General features: G+C 45.5%; 1 protein-coding gene across 3 annotated transcripts in view; it reads left to right on the forward strand.

Annotated features, from left to right (window-relative positions):
* Positions 1–2,665: 2,665 nt before the first annotated feature.
* Positions 2,666–23,212, forward strand: part of BIN2 (bridging integrator 2) — a 43,939-nt gene continuing 23,392 nt past the window's right edge. For 2 of the 3 annotated variants that reach the window (XM_032284745.1, XM_032284765.1), the window contains exons 1-2: positions 2,666–2,836; positions 12,541–12,621. In XM_032284745.1, coding sequence (XP_032140636.1) covers positions 2,756–2,836; positions 12,541–12,621 — 162 coding nt within the window. In that variant the 5' untranslated portion in view covers positions 2,666–2,755. The remainder of the gene's footprint in view (positions 2,837–12,540; positions 12,622–23,212) is intronic. The other variant, XM_032284755.1, reaches the window with a different exon arrangement.

Consider the following 23,212-nt stretch of genomic DNA (forward strand, 5'->3'; position numbering starts at 1 on the left):
AACACTACATGATTTGGTGACCATCAATTTCAGTTTGCGAGATATTGGCACTAAGCAGAGTTTCTTAGGAGCCAGTGGCTGGGTTGCATTGCTGTGGATGCCATGTAATCCTGGGAGGGACACAGGTATTGGCCTCCTTCTGCTAGTGACATACCTGTTAGCATTGCCATCTACCCTCAGAGTTCCTGCAGTACTGCTATTCTCCGTGCTTCTCCCCAGTCTTCCCCATCCAATATCAAGTCCTTCCATTTTTGTTACCCTGTCTCTTCCAGGCCATCACCAAAGCTAAATCCAGAATAAACCCTAATCACCTGGCTGGGCACGATGGTTAATACCTATAATCCCAGGACTTTGGGAGGCTGAGGCAGGTGGATTGCCTAAGCTCAAGCCTTCCAGATTAGTCTGGGTAGCCAGGAGTGGTGGCATGCACACACCTTAGTCCCAGCTACTTGGAAGGCTCAGGTGAGAGGATCACTTGGGCCTGGGAGATAGAGGCTGCAGTGAGCCCTGATGGCACTGCTGTACTCCAGCCTGGGCAACAAAGCAAGACTCTGCCTATAAGCAAACAAACCCCAATCACCTATTGCCAGAAAATGTTGTATCCATCTCTACAAATGAATTAATCACAATGAATTATAATCACCTGATTACCACCTAGCTCCACCTCCAGACTTTAAGCATCTTTATTTATATATTTATTTATTAATATTTATTCTTTATTTATTGAGAGAGGGTCTCACCCTTTGCCCAGGCTGGCATGCAGCGGCACCATCAGGGTTCACTGCAGCCTCTATCTCCCCTGGCTCAGGTGATCCTCCCACCTTGGCCTCCCTGTAGCTGGGACTACAGGTGTGTGCCACCGTGCCCAATTAATTTTTATATTTTTAGCAGAGACAAGGTCTTGCTATGTTGCCCAGGCTAGTCTCAAACTCCTGGGCTCAAGCAATCCACCTTCCTTGGCCTCCTAAAGTGTTGGGATTACAGGCATGAGCCATGGCACCTGGCCAGACTTTAAGCATTTTTTTTTTTTGGAGAAGGAGTCTCGCTCTGTGCCCAGGTTGGAGTGCAGTGGTGCAATCTTGGCTCACTGCAACCTCCGCCTCCTGGGTTCAAGCGATTCTCCTGCCTCAGCCTCCCAAGTAGCTGGGACTACAGGTGCACATGGCCATGTCTGGCTAATGTTTTGTATTTTAGTAGAGATGGGGTTTCACTGTGTTACCCAGGCTGGTCTCGAACTCCTGAGCTCAGGCAATCTACCTGCCTTGGCCTCCCAAAGTGCTATGATTATAGGTGTAAACCACTGCCCTGACCTGACTTTAAGCATCTTAAGGTCAGTGACTGCATTTTATTCATCTGTAGTTTCAGAGCACCCAGCAATGCCTGCCACACAGTTGACCTTGAGTACAGTAATGACTGTTTTGGGGAAAGAACAGGAACACGATAGCATATAAGGGCCTCTGATTTTGTGTCAGGCTCCTATCTTCCCCCTCCACTCCTTAAGAAGTTATTATTTTGACCTTCTTCCCTTCCTTGAGGAAATTTTACCTGCCCTGTAATATCTGAATATGTGGTTCCTCCAAGCCTGGCATCCTAATCTCCAGCTATCCCCTCAAACAGGTCAGAGAGGAATTTCTTGGAGAACTTTTCCCTAGAGAAACAATAGTTGTCATTTCAGCAGCCCCACCCCACTTTGCACAATCTGTCTGCGTTCACATTCTGCCTCCATCCAGTACACTGTATTCCAACTAGAAAAACCTGCTCCATATCCCCAGCATGGGCGTCCATACTCTCCTCCTCAGCCTTTTTTCAATGCGATCATTCCCTGGCCTAAGAGCCAGCCCCCCAGCCCGTTTCTATCTCCAGCTCAGTTTTTGTTTTTGTTTTGAGATGGAGTGTCACTCTGTCACCCAGGCTGGAGTGCAGTGGCTTGATCTCGGCTCACTGCAACCTCAGCCTCAGGGTACAAGCAATTCTCTTGCCTCAGACTCCCGAGTAGCCGGGCCTACAGGTGCCCACCACCACGCCCGGCTAATTTTAGTATTTTCAGTAGAGACATGGTTTCACAGTATTGGTCAGGCTGGTCTCGAACTCCTGACCTCAGGCGATTCACCCACCTGGGCCTCCCAAAGTGCTGGGATTACACCATGCCCGTCCTGTTCCTCCCTTTCAAAGCCGCATGGACGGTCTTGCCCGTTTTCTGCACTCTATCCGTATCAGTTCCAGGCTTAGAGCCTACACTGCAACCTGGAGCAAGAAACGCAGTTTAATGGCGGCCTCGCATGCATATCCACAGAACCTAAGCGCGTTTTCGATACCGTAGTCCTATCGCTGAGTGGAACGCACACCATTTTCCACCCTGCGGTTGCGGTTACTTTCCAGTGCTCACTGTGATGGGAGCTGGCTTTCCTGAGCGAACGAGTCTCGGCCCACTGCGGAGGACCCGGTTCAGTGGGGCCGAAGTTCGGGCCAGGGCTGGAGATCCGATGCTGGCCTCCAGCGAGCGCCGCCTGAGGGCAGGCCCCGTCCCGCCCCTCCGAGCCGAGTATCGCTGCCCCGGCCGCCCTCGGGCGGACCGTGTTAGGCCGCAGGGCGGGCCTCGGGGCTGGCAGGGGGCGGTCAGGGATGGCGCAGGGCCTGGGGTGGCGCAGGGCCGGGGCCGGATGCGAGGCATGCCGGGAGCCCGCACTTCCTCTTCGGGGGCCTCAGAAAACCACAGGGCGCGGGGCCAGGCGGCGGCCCCCGGGGAGCCGGCAGGATGGCAGAGGGCAAGGCGGGCGGCGCGGCCGGCCTCTTCGCCAAGCAGGTGCAGAAGAAGTTCAGCAGGGCCCAGGAGAAGGTAGGCGGCCGGGCCTCGCCGTCTGTCCGGCCCTCAGGGAGCCAAGGCAGAGGCCTGGTGGGCAGGAGGGGCGGGCAGGGCGCTCAGGGGCCCCGAAAGGCCTGGGCTGATGAGGAGGGTCTCCCGCTCTTCCGGGGAAACGGGAGTGGGAAGTGGGCTTCCATGAAAATTGGCAGATTGGAGAGAGAACGGAGGCGGCCACCCGATCTTAGGCAAGAATGAGGGTGGCTGGGGAGACAGCAGTCTCTGGCAGAACCTTCGACAACTCTCAGGCTGACCCAGAAAAGGTGAAAGAAAGGAACTGACGACGGTGGCCACCTTTGATTCAAGTTTTGTCCTAGCAATCCAAAATTGGTATTTTACAGGTGATGAAACTGGAGGGTAATTTTCCTCAGAGGGTAATTTTCCCAGTCAAAGACAGCGATGCAGCGGGTGCCAGGGTGCACCCTCGCTTAGCTTGGACGGGGAGTCCACAGAAGGCTAGAATAATCCTGCGTAGTTCTCCCCCTCCCTCACTCTGCCTGGCCTCTGGGTGGTGTTTCAGCTGATGTAAGTAGGAGCCCATATCTGCTTCCTGCACCCTCCCTTTGGCGTAGGGGAGTACACCTCCCAGGATGATGAACCACATCTGTGTTCAGAGTGCATCCTTGGTTAGTGCCAGGTAGCCCTGCCCCAGCACTGGCATTTAGGTAGGCTGCCCATCTATGACTTGCCTTGCCAGTCTAGATCCTGGGGACACTCTCTTCACATTTTGATGGCATTTTTGTTTCTACCTGTCCAGAATATTATCTTGCTTCTAATCTGAACTTCTGCCCTCCACCTACCAACACCCTAGTAGACAAGGCGGTTTGGGAAGATGTGTCAGCCAGGGAGAGACAAGAAGGACCTGAGATAAGAGTTTCCTTTTTTATTTATTTTTTCTCTCTTTATTAAGCCCAGCCTGCCTTCTACAACAGAGAAGTTTTGGTTTTCTAAGAGCTGATGGACTTAGAAGCATTTGGATGAACAGCTCTTCTTAGCAACTGAAATATCCCTATTATCTTCTAGGCTGGGCATGGTGGTTCACGCCTGTAATCCCAGCACTTTGGGAGGCCAAGGCAGGAGGATCACCTGAGGTCAGCCTGACCAACATGGAGAAAAAACACAGTCTCTACTAAAAATACAAAACTAGCCAGGCGTGGTGGCAGTGCCTGTAATTCCAGCTACCCTGGAGGCTGAGGCTGGAGAATCATTTGAACCTGGGAGGCAGAGGTTGTGGTGAACCGAGATCGTGCCATTGCACTCCAGCCTGTGCAATAAGAGCAAAACTCTGTCTCAAAAGAAAGAAAAGAAAAGAATTAAATATCTCTTTTATCTTCTAAATGTGGAACACTGGTTTGAGCCCTGGGAAGGCTTAAGGGCAACCAGCTCTCCCAAGTTGATTTATCAGCAAAGAACGGATGGAATGTAGATGTAGCTCCTGACTTTAAGAGCCCAGAATGGAAGGGAGAGACTGTGTATACTTTTTCTATCATTGAGGTCATGTGAAAGAGGAAGGAAAAGGGGAAGAGTTTGTGTAGCCAGACTTTGTTACTTCACTTACCCCAACTTCACCTTGATCCTAGTTTGAGCCTCTCTGAAGGCTTAGAAATCTGGTGGACCCAAGAGCAGTGCCAATGGGAAGGTCTAGCTAGAAACAGTGTGGGCTAGCAGGAAGTACTGGAGATGAGAAGGCCATAATGTGGTTGAAACAAAACAAAACAAAAACCCTAAAAGACAAAACACTCATGAATAATAGTAATTTTAAAAAGACATACAGGCCAGGCACAGCGGTTCACTCCTGTAATCCCAGCACATTGGGAGGTCAAGGTGGGAGGACCACTTCAGTCCAGGAGGTCAAGGCTGCAGTGAACGGTGATCATACCACCTCACTCAAGACGGGGCAATAGAGGGAGACCTTGTCTCAAAAAATAAAAATAAAAATTTATAAAAATAAAAGACATACCAATTGATTGTATTTCACTCTTGCATCTTCTGTCTTCATCTAGCCTCTTGTCAACACCATGACCTTGCTTTGGGCTTTCACTCTTTTGTAAGCATGGACTCCAAACCTTGGCTAAATAATATCCTGCTCTGGGCTTCAGATCTCAGGCCTGTAAAATGAGAGGGTTGATGTTCTTGATGAAACTCAATATGGTAAGAAAACTATATTGAAAAGGAGTCACATTTGACTCAGAGTCAAATACTTCCCAAAGAGAGAACCAGTCACTCAGGTTCTTCTGGCCTGAACCCTGAGGAGGCAGAAAAAGAGGAGCAAACTCAAGTCTGCCATGGGGAATTCCCGGTTGATGCAGAAAACAGGATATTCTGAACCCAGACTAGACACGAGGGTAGGCAGAGGTTGAACTTGGGTGAGTTGGAAATGGCCTGGGATGCCAGGAGCTCAGCTGTCAGCCAGAAGCCAGTCCTTGATTGAGTCTTGAGAAGTTGTTGAGAGCAAGATAAAGAGGGAGAAATTTGCACTAAAATGAAAGCATTCCTTGCAACACTTTTTGATTTTTCTGCAAGCAGCTGGATTTAATCTAAGTAGTAAGTAATAGCCGATGTGTCAAATAGCAAAATGTGTCAAATATCAAGCACCTGTTACGGATTAGAGACAGGGATGTAAGAAAGTGATTATCTCTCCCTTTATGGAGCCAACATTCTAGCAGTATGATTTTCTTTCATCTATTCTACCCTTTAAGCAGGTTATTAGCATCTCTGTTTTAGAAATAAGGAAACAAGGCTCAAAAGAGATTGGTAAGCAGCAGAAATATGACTGAAACCCAGGTGTCCTGCCTCTTAACCCTAACCTCAGCCTGCTGCTTTACAACGTTCCTGATAAGCCACTCTCAACATCTGTGCTTCCCCCACTTCCTGCTGATCCTCTTTCAGGAGCAGAGCTCAGGGGTAGAAGCACATTTTGTTCAGGCATCCTCTGAAAAGCTGGGAGTGGAGGTCTGGTGACCATTAAACACAATGGGGATGACACATCCTTGGTCTGTTTTCCATTTCCCGGCCAAACTCAACGTGAGACTGAATTTAAGCTGGCATTATTGTGTGTGTGTGTGTGTGTTTAGTATGATACATCTTCACATTTCAAACTATAGTACTGCTTTCACCATCTGTTTGTGATTTCTCATGGCAAACCTCTCAGATCCCCCTGGAAGGGGCATTGTTTACCACTCGTTTGTTGGTCTTCTCTGTTGACATCTAGTCAACTTAACTCCCAAAGGGTTTAATTCAACAAATATTTACAGAAAAACTCCTTTGTTCAGGGTCCTAGGCTGGACCCAGCAGGGAATTTAGAGGTAAGAGACATTCTTGCTTGCCAGAAGCTTACAATCTAGGTAAAATAATAATAATAATAATAATAAAATAAGTGACCTGAGGGATGCAGGTTTAAGGGAATTCAGAGGACAAAAAGATTGGGGAGAATCGAGAGGTTTTATATTAGAGGCTGAATTTGAAATAGGAATTATGGACGTTTAGTAGTTTTTCAGGTAAGTGGTCAGAGAGCATTCTAGCTGAGAAATGCAGCATAAACAATGCATGGAGCCTGGAGTGAGAAATAACAGCTGAGCTGGAACACAGGGAGTGGTCAGAGAAAAGGCTAAAAAAACATATTAGGACCTTTTAAGGAAAGCTTACTTTATCATATATCCTAAAAATAAAGTTTCCGGCTGGGTGCAGTGGCTCACACCTGTAATCCCAGCACTTTCGGAGGCCGAGGTGGGTAGATACCTGAGGTCAGGAGTTTGAGACCAGCCTGGCCAATGTGGCGAAATCCCGTCTCTACCAAAAAGTATAAAAATTAGCTGAGCATGGTGGCGTGTGCCGGTAGTCCCGGCTGCTTGGAGGCTGAGGCAGGAGAATCACTTGAACACGGAAGGTGGAGGTTGCAGTAAGCTGAGACTGTGCCACTGTACTCCAGCCTGAGCAACAGAGCTAGATAGACTCTGTCACAAAATAAATAAATATTTCCTACATAACCACAATAAAATTACTGCACCTAAGAAAATTTTTAGCAAAATTTTAAAATGTCATCAACTATCCAGGCCCTATGCAGACTACCCCAATTGAGGGAATTAACTAAAACATGATAGGTCTTGATCTCCCACCTCGTGCCTCGGCCTCCCAAAGTGCTGGGATTACAGGCGTGAGCCACCGTACCCAGACGTAGTTTTTTTTTAAAGCTCTATTTCCACCCGTAAACCTGATCTACTACAGAAAAGTTAAAATCAATCAATGTACACTGGAATATTTTTCACGCAGATTCACCAAGTGTTAACACTTTGCCACATTTGCTTTCTTGCCTCGCTCTGGCTGTTTCTCCTTAAATATCTGTATTCTAACTTAGCTGCCAGGCCAGGCACACTGGAGCAGAATTCTCAAAGCAGAATTTTAGGGATTAGCATTATATGGGCTTTCATTAGGAAGTGATCCAAAAGTAGGATTTATTCATTCTTTCAACAAACATCTGTTTAGCATCTGTGCACCCTGTTCCCTCAAGGGTCTTTCATTGAGGAAGAAAACACCTATGACATAGTGTCAGTGCCCTAACATGTACCTGTTGCTTATGGCAACAAATTACTTCAGCTGCAGAGCACTGGGGTATGTTTCAGAATAGTAACACATTTTCACTTTCCAAGTTGGAAGGTGGGGAAGTTTCTCACAGTACCCCTCGACCCCACACCCTCCAGGCCTTTTGGCCTTGAGCCTTTTGGGGATTGGGGAGACTGGTCTGCCCCAGTCATCCCCTACAGTGACTCTAAGTTTTCTCTTTTCTATTTTTTCTATCTTCTCTACCTATGAAGAACCAAATAGGGGCAAAGGAAGGGAGGGGTAGCAGAAAGGAAGTTAAGAGCTGCACCTAACACTAAACAAGGTGGTTTTGCAACTTTCTGGTAGAGGACAGTGTTTCGTTAGCGGGGAAGGGTGGAGCCAGAGAGGATGGCAGACTGTGCACATCCAGGGCTGGGTGGCAAGTGAGGTGGAGTTAGAGACAGACATAAACAGATATGGCAAAATTAAAAAGGAAATACAACCATTTACAGGCAAGGGAGCAAAACTAAACATAATGGCAGTGAGTATATATTGAGGGCTCTCCGTGGGGCAGCACTGAGAAAGCAATTTACATGCCAAATAGCATTTAATCTCCTAACAACTCCAGGAGATAAATATTATCTTAATGGGGGAAAGGGGGTTCTGTAAACTGAGGCTCAAAAGCTTAAGTGACTTGCCTGGAGATGTAGAGTCAGTAAGTAGAAAGGCCAAGATAGGAGTTCATATCTATCTAACTCCGGAGTGCTTGATTTTTTTTTTTTTTTTTTTTTTTTTTGAGACGGAGTTTCACTCATGTTACCCAGGCTGGAGTGCAATGGCGTGATCTCGGCTCACCGCAACCTCTGCCTCCTGGGCTCTGGCAATTCTCCTGCCTCAGCCTCCTGAGTAGCTGGGATTACAGGCACGCACCACCATGCCCAGCTAATTTTTTGTATTTTTCTTTAGTAGAGACGGGGTTTCACCATGTTGACCAGGATGGTCTCGATCTCTTGACCTCGTGATCCACCCGCCTCGGCCCCCCAAAGTGCTGGGATTACAGGCTTGAGCCACCACACCCAGCCTTTTTTTTTTTTTTTTTGAGATGGAGTTTCACTCTCGTTACCCAGACTGAAGTGCAATGGCGCAATCTCGGCTCACCGCAACCTCTACCTCCTGGGTTCAGGCAATTCTCCTGCCTCAGCCTCCTGAGTAGGTGGGATTACAGGCACGTGCTACCAGGCCTAGCTAATTTTTTGTATTTTTAGTAGAGACGAGGTTTCACCATGTTGACCAGGATGGTATCAATCTCTTGACCTCGTGATGCACCCGCCTCGGCCTCCCAAAGTGCTAGGATTACAGGCTTGAGCCACCGCGCCCGGCCAGATTGCTTGATCTTAACTACTGCAGCAAGAGCTCCAGGAATGAGACACACCCTGGGTTATGAATGGAGATACTGACCAGGTGATGTGGCTTATGTCTGTAATCCCAGCACTTTGGGAGGCTGAGGTGGGCAGATGACCTGAGGTCAGGAATTCAAGACCAACCTGGCCAACATGGTGAAACCCGACTAAAAATACAAAATTCGCCGGGCATAGTGGCAGGCGCCTATAATCTCAGCTACTTGGGAGGCTGAGGCAGGAGAATCGCTTGAACCCAGGAGGCAGAGGTTGCAGTGAGCCGAGATCGCACCACTGCACTCCAGCCTGGGCAACAGAGCAAGACTTCTCTAAAAAAAAAGAAGAATGGAGATACGAATCAGAGTCTTTCCACAGAGCCTGCCACACTCCCCAGATCTGGGTACTCTTGCATGGCATTCAAAGCCCTTCATAATGAAACTCCAGTCTCCCTTTCTAGCTTTATTCCCCACCACTTCCCATAACAGCCATGCTGAACCAGCTTGTGAAGCTGTGTACTCCTATGATTTTGCTGATGCTGTCGTCTCTAACTGCAATCCTCTTTCTACCCTCACCCTTTATTTATTTATTTATTTTTCTTATTATTTTTAAAATCAGCGTTTCGCTCTGTTGCCCAGGCTGGAGTGCAACAATGGCCCAATCTCAGCTCACTGCAACCTCTGCTTCCCAGGTTCAAGCAATTCTCCTACCTCAGCCTGCCAAGCAGCTAGGATTGCAGGCATGCATCACCATACCCAGCTAATTTTTTTTTGTATTTAGTAGAGACAGCGTTTCACCATGTTGATCAGGCCGGTCTCGAACTCCTGACATCAGGTGACCCATCCGCCTCGGCCTCCCAAAGTGCTGGGGTTACAGGTGTGAGCCACTGTGCCTGGCCCCTATACTCTATTTCAGTCCAGCAAAATCCTACTCCAAGGCTTCACTCATTCATCCCCTCCTATATCAGTCTTTCTCTCCTTCCTGTTACAATTACTAATTATCTAGTTGCTGGACACTGAGAAATCTAAATGAGCCAAGCAAGTACCTAACCCTTAAGGACCCTATAGTTTAGGAGAATAAACAAATAAATAGAAATAATAAAACAATAATAGAACTGTATACAAAAGAGAGAAGTTGCAAGCATTTGGGAGGGAGAGAATTATCGATCAGTGGAATGAAGTGGATGTGGTTAAGTGTCACAAAAGACATATGGTATGATCTGGGTTTTGTAAGATACTTACCTGGCAGACAAGGTGTGAAAAGGTATTCTAGAAAAAGGGACCAGCATCTATGACAAACAACAGTTTGGCTTATTCAGGAAACTAAAAAAGTGTTAGGGGACCAGGTGCGATGGCTCACACTTGTAATCCCAGCACTTTGGGAGGCCAAGGTGTGCGGATTATGAGGTCAGGAGTTCGAGACCAGCCTGGCTAACACAGTGAAACCCTGTGTATACCAAAAATAGAAAAATTAGCTGGGTGTGGTGGCAGGCTCCTGTAATCCCAGCTACTTTGGAGGCTGAGGCAGGAGAATCACTTGAACTCGGAAGGCGGAGGTTGCAGTGAGCTGAGATAGTGCCATTGCACTCTAGCCTAGGTGACAGAGGACGACTCTGTCTCAAAAAAAAAGACAGGAAAAAAGAGAAAAAAGTGTTAAGAAAGGAGACCTGCAGAGAGAAGGAGTATGAATGAGAAGTGAGGCTTAATGCATGGTCAGATACTTAGGACCTGCTTACAGCTAGAATTTGAACTATTACTTAAAGATACATATTGGGCTTTTTTTTTTTTTTTTTTTTTTTTTTTGTAAGACAGTTTCTCTCTGTCACTCGGGCTGGAGTGCAGTGGTATGATCTTGGGTCACTGCAACCTCTGCCTCCCAGGCTCAAGTGATTGTCCTGCCTCAGCCTCCCACCATGCCCAGCTAATTTTTTTTTTTTTTTTTTTTTTAGTACAAACAGGGTTTCACCCTGTTAGCCAAGTTGGTCTCAAACTCCTGACCTCAAGTGATCCTCCTGCTTTGGCCTCCCAAAGTGCTGGTATTAAAGGCTTGAGCCACCGGGCCCAGCCCATATTGGCCATTTAATAACAATGTGTTGAACAGATGAATGGGGAACCATTAGAAGGTTGTAAGCAGCAGCATGGTAGATCTACTGCAGCAGGCCAGGTAATAAACAATAAGGGCCTAGACTAAGGCTGTGGCAGTGAGACTAGGGGAATAGGATGGTTTCTAGAGATGGACATGGCGAGGGATTCCATGAAGAGGATGAAGGAGAAGTAGTTGAAGGCAACTCCTGGGATTCTACCTTGGGCATGGCAGGATGATAGTATCTCCTTCCAAGATGGGGGTTATAGGCAGAAGACTCAGTGATTTCTTACTACATGTAATTGCCTGTTTATAAGTGAGTGTCCTATGAGAACAGAGACTGGGTCTTATTAATCCACATGTCTTTTGCTTTAGCACTGACATCAGTATGATGGTTTGACTCTCAGGTTTTCTAGTTGAGAGGCAGGAGACATGGATAGCATTCATGTCCAGCCAAGTTTCAGATGCATTATATCAGGGCCTCTCAAAGCTTTCCACAAAAGCCCTCAGGAGGGAATCGTCCCTGGCCTAACCTCTCACTCACCTCATCTATCTAGAGGAATCTATGGCTATAGCTGAAAACAGTCTCTCAAGTAAAAAATGTCTTCAAGGCTTATGTTTTACCTTTAAAAGCCATGCACATTTTACATTTTTCTCATTAATACTTGTTTGAATATAATGCTCTCCTCCTTCCTTCTAAAAAAAAAACCATTTTAAATATTAATAATGATGACAGCCAGCCTAGCAGCTCATGCTTATAATTGCAGCACTCTGGGAGGCTGAGGCAGCAGGATCACTTGAGCCCAGGAGTTCAGCCAGCCTGAACAACATAGTGAGACCCTGTCTCTACAGAAAATATTTTTAAATTAGCTGGGTGTGGTGGTGTGAGCATGTGGTCCCAGCTACTGGGGAGGCCAAGGTGGGAGCATTGCTTGAGCCCAGGGAGGTTGAGGCTATAGTAAGCTGTGATTGCGCCACTGTACTACAGCCAGAGCAACAGAGCAAGACCCTTTCTCAGAGAAAATAATAATAATAACAATGACATTCATTCAGAAAGGTATACCTTCCTTCCTTCCTTCTTTCTTTCTTTCTTTCTCTCTCTCTCTTTCTTTCTTTCTTTCCTTTCTTTCTTGACAGAGTTTCACTGTGTCATGGTGCAATCTCCGTTCACCTCAACCTCCACTTCCTGGGTCCAAGCAATTCTCCTGCCTCAGCCTCCCAAGTAGCTGGGATTACAGGCGCATGCACCATCACACCCAGCTAATTTTGTATTTTAGTAGAGACAGGGTTTCTTCTCCATGTTGGTCAGGCTGGTCTTGAACTCCCAATCTCAGGTGATCCACCCTCGTTGGTCTCCCAAGTGCTGGGATTACAGCATGAGCCACTGCACCTGGCCAGATATACCTTATTTCTTCTGTGTTTATATTAATATATACTCTCTAGCTCACTACTACGTACCCTCTAGAGCTATCCCTAATTTGAAAAGAATCATAAAACAGGATTATTTTTTCAGCAGTTTGTTACATTCCTAATTCTGTTGGTCTAGTGAGAGTACAGTCCTTCAGTTATAAGTGAGATTCTTGACTGAAGCCAGGGTCTTATGAGGCCAACAGGTAAGACAGACTTGACTATAACCTTATGGGCCTCTCTGACTTATATCCCCAGGTGCTGCAGAAATTGGGGAAAACTGTAGAAACCAAAGACGAACGATTTGAACAAAGCGCTAACAACTTCTACCAACAACAGGTAATCTGGAGGGTGGGGGAGAGAAGCTTGGAAGAAGAAAGGAGACAGGAGGGCTGAGTGGCAGAAGAACAAGAAGTTCTACAAACTGGAAAACATCCCTACCAAGCCACCTTCCCCCTAGGGTTAAGGGCTACAGAGTAACCTGCTGCTTATCCTTCCTCAGTAAACTAAAGGAATTTACTGGCCAGGCGTGGTGGCTCATGCCTGTAATAACAGCACTTTGGGAGGCTGAAGCGGGAGGATCACCTGAGGTCAGGAGTTTGAGACTAACCTGGCCAACATGGTGAAATCCTGTCTCTACTAAAAATATAAAAAATTAGCCGGGCATGTGGCAGGTATCTGTAATCTCAGCTACTCAGCAGGCTGAGGCAGGAGAATCACTTGTACCTGGGAGGCAGAGGTTCAGTGAGCAGAGATTGCGCCATTGCACTCCAGCCTGGGTGACGAGCGAAACTTCATCTCAAAAAATAAATGAATAAAAATAAAGGCTGGGCGTGGTGTTTCACACCTGTAATCCCAGCACTTTGGGAAGCTGAGGCGGATGGATCATCGGAGGTCAGGAGTTTGAGACCAGCTTGACCAACATAGAGAAACCCCGTTTCTACTAAAAATACAAAATTAGCCAGGCATGGTGGCGTGCGCCTGTAATTCCAGCTACTCAGGAGGCTGAGGCAGGAGAATCGCTTGAACCCAGGATGCAGAAGTTATGGTGAGTCAATATCAAGCCACCTCACTCCAGCCTGGACAACAAGAGCGAAAACTCTGTTTCAAAAAAATAGTACAATAAATAAAAAAATAATAAAAGGACTTTACCTTTTTTCTTGCTGCTGTCATTCTGGGGAACAGAGAAATGTTCTTTTTTTTTTTTTTTTTTTTAGGATGGAGTCTTGCTGTGTCGCCCAGGCTGGAGTGCAATGGCACAATCTCGGCTCACTGCAACCTCTGCCTCCTGGGTTCAAGCAATTCTCCTGCCTCTACCTCCTGAATAGCTGGGAATTCAGGCATGAGCCACCACACCTGGCTAATTTTTGTATTTTCAGCAGAGATGTTGCTACCATGTTGCTCAGGCTGGTCTTGAACTCCTGAACTCGCGATTCCCCTGCCTCAGCCTCCCAAAGTGCTGGGATTACAGGTGTGAGCCACCATGCCCAGCCAGAAATGTTCTTTTCTCTTAATTGTTCCCCTCAGGACTGCCCAGGTACAGTGGCATCATCAGGTCCTTACACAGCATCAAAGTGAGGCCCTGCCCCTTTAGTTTTTGGCTTATTCACCTCCCCAGAGTGCCTCTTTCCCACCCTAGGGCTCCTCGCCTATCAGTAGCCCCATGTTTTTCTCATTGCCTCTTTACTCACTACATCTACCACACCTGAGCCCTGTATCTAAAATAATACCTCTATCTTTGACCTAGCATTTCCACCAACAAACCTCCAATTCTCATTGTTTATTTCAATTGGGATTTCTTTTTCAATCTTTTTTGTTTAAAATAGAGACAGGGTTTCATCATGTTGCCCAGGCTAGTCTCAAACTCCTGATCTCAAGCAGTCCTCCTCCCTCAGCCCCCCAAAGTGCTGGGATTACAGGCATGAGCCACTGTGCCTGGCCTGGATAATTTCATGTAGAAAATTTACATGAAGAAGGGCATGCCAGAGGTTTAACCTCCACGGATGTTTGCCTTTCCATCTACCATGAACAAGGCATTGGGCCCAGTGCTTCACATGCATTGTGTCATTTAATTTTTACATTAGCCTTAGAGATTGCTATCCACTCTTTATACTGGAAAGAAGTTATTAACTTAAGAATATCCAGTCACAATACAATTTTGACACTATCCAGAGTTACGTCACATTTAACAGGTTAAGGGCACAGTCCTCATAAGACTGCCTGCCCTCCTTCTAGACACCAGCTGTAAGCTCCAGGGTTCCCAGAATACCTGCACTTCTGACCAGTTGGCTATACATTTGGTAATTCCTTCTACCTACTCAAGTTTTATTACAAAGATACAAATCAGGACAAGCCAAATGAAGAGACACATAAGGTGAGATCCAGGAGGGTCACAAACTTGAAGCTCCTGTGTCACCCTCACAGCACATTGATGTAGTAAGCTTCAGGTGCTTGGAGTTCTGATGCAGTTTCTTTATACATTGAATCATTGGCTACATGATTAAATCTATCTCTAGCTCCCCTTCCTCCTGCAGAGGTCAGGCTGACATCACCTGTCTCAGAGCCTCAACTCTGTAGTTACAGGGTTGATTTTTCCAGCCTAGCCAGCCACCATCCTGAGTCATTTTTTTAGCATAAACTTAGGTATAGTCTGACGGGATCACCATGAATAACAGAGACACAAGATTTAGAAGTTAATTCCAGAAACCAGGGACAAAGACAACACAAAATCTTTTTTTTTTTTTTTTTTTTTTTGGAGACGGAGTCTCCCTCTGTCACCCAGGCTGGAGTGCAGTGGCGTGATCTTGCCTCACTGCAACCTCCACCTTCCGGGTTCAAGTCATTCTCCTGCCTCCTTGGCCTCCTGAGTAGCTGGAATTTCAGGTGTGCACCACCATGCCTGGCTAATTTTGTATTTTTAGCAGAGATTTCACCACGTTGGTCAGGCTGCTCTCGACCTCCTGACCGCGTGATCCGCCTGCCTTGGCCTCCCAAAGTGCTGGGATTATGGGCACAAGCTACCATGCCTGGCCGATAAACTTTTTTTTTTAAGGGAATGTTTTAAATATGTACAAAGGCAGATAAACTTGTATAATGAATTCACACATACTCATCGTTCAGCTTCCATAATTTATCCACTCCTGAGCAATCATGTTTCCTCTGTGTCTCCACTTACTTTCTCCTGTCCTTGATTATTGTGAAGCAAATTCCAGATATATCATTTCATCCAGCCTAAATAACAGAGGGAGGCTGTCTAAGAGAAAAAGTTATTTATGTGGGAATAGAGTGTTGCAATGGGAATATGTGTACCATAGTAAACTATGAGGTATTCAGAGAAGTAAAGGAAGACAAATGTTCTCAAAGGAAAAAATGAGAAGAATTACATGATTGTTTGAAAATAATTATTCTTGGCTACAAAGATCAACAACAAGGGTGATGCCAGTCCAAGGTTGAACAGGCAGAACAGAGCAGAAGTCCTTGCAGAAATATTTTTTGTATAAGGTTGTGATGGTCTTTGTGCAAGGTTGTGGTTTTCATAGGGTCTATTGTGATAATTCTTACCAGGCATATAAGCATGAGAACCTCCTCTTCATAGCTTTCCCTGGCTTTATAATCAGGGATTATTTTTTAAACATTAGTGACTCCATTTTTATTCCAACAACATTTACATAACCATAAAAATTTCATTATTAGGTCGGGCACAGTGGCTCATACCTGTAATCCCAGCACTTTGGGAGGCCAAGGAGGGCAGATTACCTGGGATCAGGAGTTTGAGACCAGCCTGGCTAACATGGTGAAACCCCATCTCTACTAAAAATACAAAAATTAGCTGGGCGTGGTGGCACATACCTGTAATCTCACCTACTTGGGAGGCTGAAGCAGGAGTATCGCTTGAACCTGGGAGGTGGAGGTTTCAGTGAGCTGAGATCATACCACTGTACTCCAGCCTGGACGACAGAGTGAAATTCTCTCAAAAAAAACAAAAAATTCATGATCAGTCTCTAAAGATAGAACTCTTTTAAAATGCAACCACAATACCATTATCACACTTCAAAATGTTTTTCTGTAAAACATTTACTTGGCCGAGCATGGTGGCTCATGCCTGTAATCCCAGCACTTCGGGAGGCCAAAGCCAGAGGGTTAGTTGAGCCTAGCAATTCAAGACGAGCCTGGGCAACATAGCAAGACCCTGTCTCTACAAAAAAATACAAAAATTAGCCAGGTGTGATGGCAGATGCTTGTAGTCCCAGCTACTTGGGAGGCTGAGGTAGGAGGATTGCTTGAGCTCGGGAATTCCAAGCTGCAGCGAGCTGTGATCATACCACTGCATGCCAGCCTAGGCAGCAGAGCAAGACCTGGTCTCAAAAATGAATAAATAAATCAGTATAAATAAAATATGTACTCATTACAACAAACCAGAAAGTAAATGGTTGGGTGCATTGGTTCACACCTCCGAGCGGAAGGCTGAGGTGAGAATATTGCTGAGGTTAGGGGTTTGAGACAAACCCAGCAACACAGGATACCTTATCTCTACACAATATAAAAAATGTTAGCTGGCCATGGTGGTGCACGCCTGTGGTCCCAGCTACTGAGCAGTAAGCTGCAATTGTGCCACTGTACTCCAGCCTAAGCTGGAGAGCAAGACCCTGTCTCAAAAAAAAAAAAAACCCAAAGAACATCAAGAAAAAGAAAAAAATGAATTTAAAAATCAGTAATAGACCCAGTATGGTGCCTCACGCCTCTAATCCCAGCACACCGAGAGGCCAAAGTGCTGAGCTCGGAGTTTGAGACCAGCCTGGGCAACATGGCAAAACCCCATCTCTATAAAAAATACAAAACTTAGCTGGGCATGTTGGCATGCTCCAATAGTCTTAGCTACTTGGGAGGCTCAGGCAAGAGGATTGCCTGAGTCCAGGAGGTCGAGGCTGCAGTGAGCTTTGTTTGCACCGCTGCACTCTAGCCTGGGTGACAAAGTGAGACCCTGTCTCAACAAAAAAGGGAAAAGAAAACAATGTTAACAAAACAATTCTGATTTTATGTCTTCCTAAACTATAACTATGTTATTTTATATCTTTACAATTACTTTGCTATGTGTGTGTATGATATCTAAGTATATCCACAATAAATAAATGTGAGATTTACTGAAGTGAGATTATTCCATGCATATGGTTTTGCATCTTGCCTTTTTCACTTATGAATGTCATACAAATATCTTTTCAGATATTTCTGATTAAATAGTCCAAGAAAATGTAAGTTTTAGTGCTATCTTTTAACAAAAAAACTAGAATCATTTTTTGTTTTTTGTTTTTTTAGATGGAGTTTTGCCCTTGTTGCCCATGCTGGAGTGCAATGGCAGGGTCTCAGCTCACCGCAAGCTCTGCCTCCCGGGTTCAAGCGATTCTCCTACCTCAGCCTCCTGAGTAGCTGGGATTACAGGCATGTGTCACCATGCCTGGCTAATTTTTTGTCTTTTTAGTAGAGATGGGGTATCTCCATGTTGGTCAGGCTGGTCTCGAACTCCCAACCTCAGGTGATCTGCCCACCTCAGCCTCCCAAAGTGCTGAGATTACAGGCGTGAGCCACCACGCCCGGCCAGAATCATTTCTTAATATGACAAAATGTCTTGTCAATGTTCAAATTCCCCTGATTGTGTCTTCATGTTTCTTTATGGTTTGTTTAAATCATCAACTCACTGACATGTTTAAGTCTCTTAGATTTAAGGTTATATCTCTTAATCTGTGTTCTAATCCCTCCCTTCTTATAGCTTATTTGTTGATGACACTAGGTTGTTTGTCCTGAAATTTCCTACAGTCTATATTTTGCTGATTGAATTCCCATGGTATTGTCTAATATGCTCCTATGCCTTCCATACTTTCTGTAAATTGATAGACTTAGAGCTTGATGAGATTCAAGTTTTTGTTTTGACAGCAAGAATACTTAATAGATGTTATTGTATTCTTCCATCAGAAGGCACATAATGTCTGGTGTCTCCTTTTTTGTGTGATGTTAATAGTAAAGTAACAGCATATAAGTTGCAGGGCCAGGATTTAGACTTAAACTCAGCTTTTTTCACTGTGCTTCACAGGAGGCCTCCCTGGGCCTCTTCTCAACTCTTATTACTGTTCTATTTCCAACTCCAGGATGAAATAAGAAGACTCAGTAAGTTGACACCCACTTAGGAAGGTTTCTGATTCTCGGCCCATTCTGTCCCTCTGTCCTCTCTCTAAGAGCAGACGTGTAGGTAGAAGAGGTAAGAAATGAAGTAGGGCCATCAGGAAGAACAAGAACCAATGGGACAATCCCCTCAGAATTCCCTGTGGAAGCCCACCATTTAAACATCACTTAAGGAGGGAAAGTATGTTTGATAAATGAAATGGAGTTAGGTGGGGAAGAAGGAAAAGCTTCTAGCTGGGTGCAGTGGCTCATGCCTGTCATCCCAACACTTTGGGAGACTGAGGCAGAAGGGCCAGGGGTTCAAGACCAGCCTAGGGAACATAGTGAGACCTTGTCTCTATTTTAAAAATAAAATAAATAAGGAAAAACTTCTTGACTAAGAGAATGATACATCTATAAGTGCTGATTGAACATACTTTTGAAATTCTCCTCTCGGTAAATTCATTTAACAAACTTTTTTTTTTAATTACTTTTTTTTTAAGACTGGGGTTTCACCATGTTGGTCAGGCTGGAACTCCCGACCTCAGGTGATCCGCCCACCTTGGCCTCCAAAGTGCTTGGATTACAGACATGAGCCACCACATCCGCCCATTTAACAAACATTTTATGAGCACCTGCTGAGTGCCAGGCACTGTTAACACAGGTGCTGGGACTTCAACATGAATGAGCCAACATGCCTCCCCACAAGGCTCTCAGTTTAGGGAGGAAGACAGTGACAATATAGACACATCTGACCTGGGGTGGCAAAGACACACAGGAGGAAAAGGACAAGATCAAGGATTTTTGTGTGTGTGTGTGAAGATGGGATGTTGCTATGCTGCCCAAGCTGGTCTCAAACTCTTAGGCTCAGGCAGTCCTCCTGCCTCTGACTCCTTGAGGTGTGGGATTACAGGTGTGAGTGAAGCGTTCCAGAAGCTGAACCAGTTGGTCGTGTGCCCTGTCTCTCACCCACAGTCAGATTGCAGGTAAACTTTTTATTAATAGCTTGTCTTATCAATCCCAAACTTCCCGGCCTAATTTCAATGTCTTGCCACTTGCCCACATTCCTGATCACATTTCTATAGGTAATTTTTCTTTGAGGCTCTACTTGCTTCCCCCTATTCCTTCTCCTCAGAGTGTATTACATAGGAAGGATCCTTTTCCTCAAGCAGCACTTTAACCTGTTATTTCTGGTAGTGATAGCTGCTTCCAATTCATTACCTTTAAAATCAAGTCTAATAATCTAGCTTCATCTTTCCCTCCTGGATCTACATTAAACCAAGCACTTTTCAACACTTGGTCAAGGTTTGGGCATCCTATTTACACTTGTTTTGCTGAGTGTCTGAGTCCATTTTCTGCTAGGGAACCCCAGGACAACAACCCTCTCCATCCTCAGTACCCCAGTCTCTCTCTCTCTCTCTCTCTCTCTCTCTCTCTCTTTTATTTATTTATTTATTTATTTTGAGTTGGAGTCTCACTCTTTGTCACCCAGGCTAGAGTGCAGTGGTGCAATCTTGGCTCACTGCAACCTCTGCCTCCTGTGTTGGAGCAATTCTCCTGCCTCAGCCTCCCAAGTAGCTAGGAGTTACAGTTGTGCACCACCATGCCTGGCTAATTTTTGTATTTTTAGTAGACAGGATTTCACCATGTTGGCCAGTCTGATCTTGAACTCCTGACCTCAGGTGATCCATCCACCTCAGCCTCCCAGAGTGCTGGGATTACAGGCATGAACCACCGCACCCGGCCAGTACCCCAGTCTCTTAGACCTAGCTCTGTCCACCTCACTGCTCAGGACAAGCTTCTGGTATGAGTGGTTCATTAACTAAGGGTTGGGACTGTTTGTATAATGGGTGGGAAGGACTGACTCACACTCTTTATGGCAATGCCAATAACTTCGCAAGGATTGAGAGAGCAGAAGTGATAAAATCCTAAGATTTTGACCTAGAACTGGTCTTGCCCTGCGTTTATAGATGAAGAAATGGAAGGCAGAGAAGTGGAATAACTTGCTAGTTGGTGGTAGAGCCAAGTTTCTTGACTCCCAGACAAGCGAGAATCCAAGACTATGCGAGTTACATCTGTCAGGAAAGGAGAAAGATGTTGGGATTATTCAGCCTGGAGATATTCCCGGGGAGGACAGATAGGTCAGAGAAAGAATCTGAAACCTGGTGCTGTCCTGTCTTCCCCTTCCTCCCCCGCCCCACACCACTACTCCCCCCGCACACACACACTCACGCTCATACTTCATCTTCTCAAAAGAAAGAGCAAGAGCATAAAGGAGAATTTTCTGACTAAATGGCTTCATTCCAAAACACAGAAATGGAGTTGGGCTTTTGTGAGCTACAGCAGAGAGCAGAAGGCATTCCATTTTCTGGGCTGTGACAGAAAGAGTACCCCTAGTTTTGAACAGTGTGCATTTATGCATGGTCGCCTTGATTACTGATCTGATTTTTCAGGTCATATGAGAACTAATGGGAAAAAAATAGGAATTTTATTTGTAGAAATTGTGCAGGGTAATTTTTCTGAGACGGAGTTTCGCTCTCGTCGCCCAGGCTGTAGTGCAATGGCATAATCCCAGCTCACTGCAACCTCTCTGCTCCTTGGGTTCAAGTGATTCTCCTGCCTCAGCCTCCCGAGTAGCTGGGATTACAGGCACGTGCCACCACACCCGGCTAATTTTTGTATTTTTAGTAGACACAGGCTTTCGCCATGTTAGCCAGGCTGGTCTTGAGCTTTGGACCTCAGGTGATCCACCTGCCTCGTCCTCCCAAAGTGGTGGGATTATAGGCGTAAGCCACTGTACCCAGACTGTGCAAGGTAATTTAACAGTTTTTATTACTTTGTTATATTTATTTTTGAAATAAAATTTTTATAGTGAAGTAAAAAATTGAGTCTTTTTTTTTTCCTTCAATAAGTAATTTTAAAACCCTGTTAATTTTTATAATCTCCAAAACTCTTTCAAGGCTCTTTAAAACCTTGATTATCACCTTTTCAAAATTCTCAAACTTCTACCTACGTATCTTATCCATGTTTAAAAGACGTTGTGGGCTGGGTGCTGTGGCTCACACCTGTAATCTTAGCACTTTGGGAGGCTGAGGTGGGTGGATCACCTGAGGTCAGGAGTTCAAGACCAGCCTGGACATCATGGTGAAACCCCATCTTAAAAAAAAAAAAAAAAAAAAGACGTTGTGGTGGCCAAGTTCGGTAGCTCACGCCTATAATCCCAGCACTTTGGGAGGCCAAGATGGGTGCATCACATGAGATCACATGAGGTTGAGAGTCAAGACCAGGCTGGCCAACATTGTGAAACCCTGTCTGTTTTAAAAATACAAAAAAATTAGCTAGCCGTGGTGGAAAGCACCTGTAATCCCAGCTGCCCTGGAGGCTGAGGCAAGAGAATCACTTGAACCCGGGAGGTGGAGCTTGCGGTGAGCCAAGATCCTGCCGTTCCACTCCAGCCTGGACAACAGGGCGAAACTCTGTCTCAAAAAAAAAAAAAGATGTTGTGTACATTTAACATATTAGGCTATCTAAGCTTTTATTCTGTGAATAAAAAGCAAAGAGGAAGTGAGATATCCTTCCTGGTAAATGCTGAGTGTTTCTGAATGTTGAATTTTGTTAACTGACTGAATCTGTCTCCATTATGCTATTGAAAGTGCTTTCTCAAGGTCACCAGAGACATATTACCAAATCCAGTGAATTTTGCCAATTCTTCCTGCATTCTAACCTCTCTGTAGCATCTGACACTTCCTTGATATAGTTTGTTTTTTAGACAGAGTCTGCTTTTTTGCCCAGGCTGGAGTGCAGTGGTGCGATTGTGGCTCACTACAGCCTCTGCCTTCCAGGTTCATGCGAATCTCCAGCCTCAGCCTCCCAAGTAGTTGGGATTACAGGTGTCCACTGCCACACCCGGCCTAATTTTTGTATCTTTAGTAGAGACAGAGTTTCACCATGTTGGCCAGGCTGGTCTCGAACTCCTGACCTCAAGTGATCCACCTGCCTCAGCCTCCCAAAGTGCTGGGATTACAGGTATGAGCCACCGTGCCCAGCCTACTTCCTTGATTGTTTTTATGATGTTCTCTTAATCCTCCTATGATAACACAGCACACAATCCCAGTTCCGTACCTCTCGGACAGTGCCTTTCACTCCTTTAGGACTCTCTGTGTCCTCATGTCCCTTCAAACTGACATTCAGCCCTTGAGAGGGACTTTTGATCTAATATTTGGTCAAAAGTTTAGACTAGCTTAGAAGTGAGCTCTGGAGGCAAGAAAATGGATGAAATAACTAGTCCAGTTTTCTTTGTTGATTTGACCAAGTAAACCTAAATTTTCTGCTGCTGAAATTAAGTAACAGTGACCTTTCCCCAAAGATTTCCACAGGAAAAAATTTTGTCACTAGATAGAATTTTCTGAATTTTCCTTTTTTTCTCCCATAATTTTTTATTTTTATTTATTTATTTATTTATTTATTCATTTGGAGACAGTTTCGCTCTTGTTGCCCAGACTGGAGTGCAGTGGTGCAGTCTCAGCTCACTGCAGCCTTCACCTCCCAGGTTCAAGTGATTCTCCTGCCTCAGCCTCCTGAGTAGCTGGGATTACAAGCATGTGCCATCACACCCTGCTAATTTTTTGTATTGAGTAGAGATGGGGTTTCACCATGTTGGTCAGGCTGGTCTCAAACTCCTGACCTTAGGTGATCCACCTGCCTCAGCCTCCCAAAGTGCTGGGATTACAGGCGTGAGCCACCATGCCTGGCTCCATAATTTTTTATATTTTTGGTA

This window comes from Sapajus apella, unplaced genomic scaffold (genome assembly GCF_009761245.1).
Source record: "Sapajus apella isolate SASKATOON/1434 unplaced genomic scaffold, GSC_monkey_1.0 scaffold2, whole genome shotgun sequence".
Lineage (NCBI taxonomy): Eukaryota > Metazoa > Chordata > Mammalia > Primates > Cebidae > Sapajus > Sapajus apella.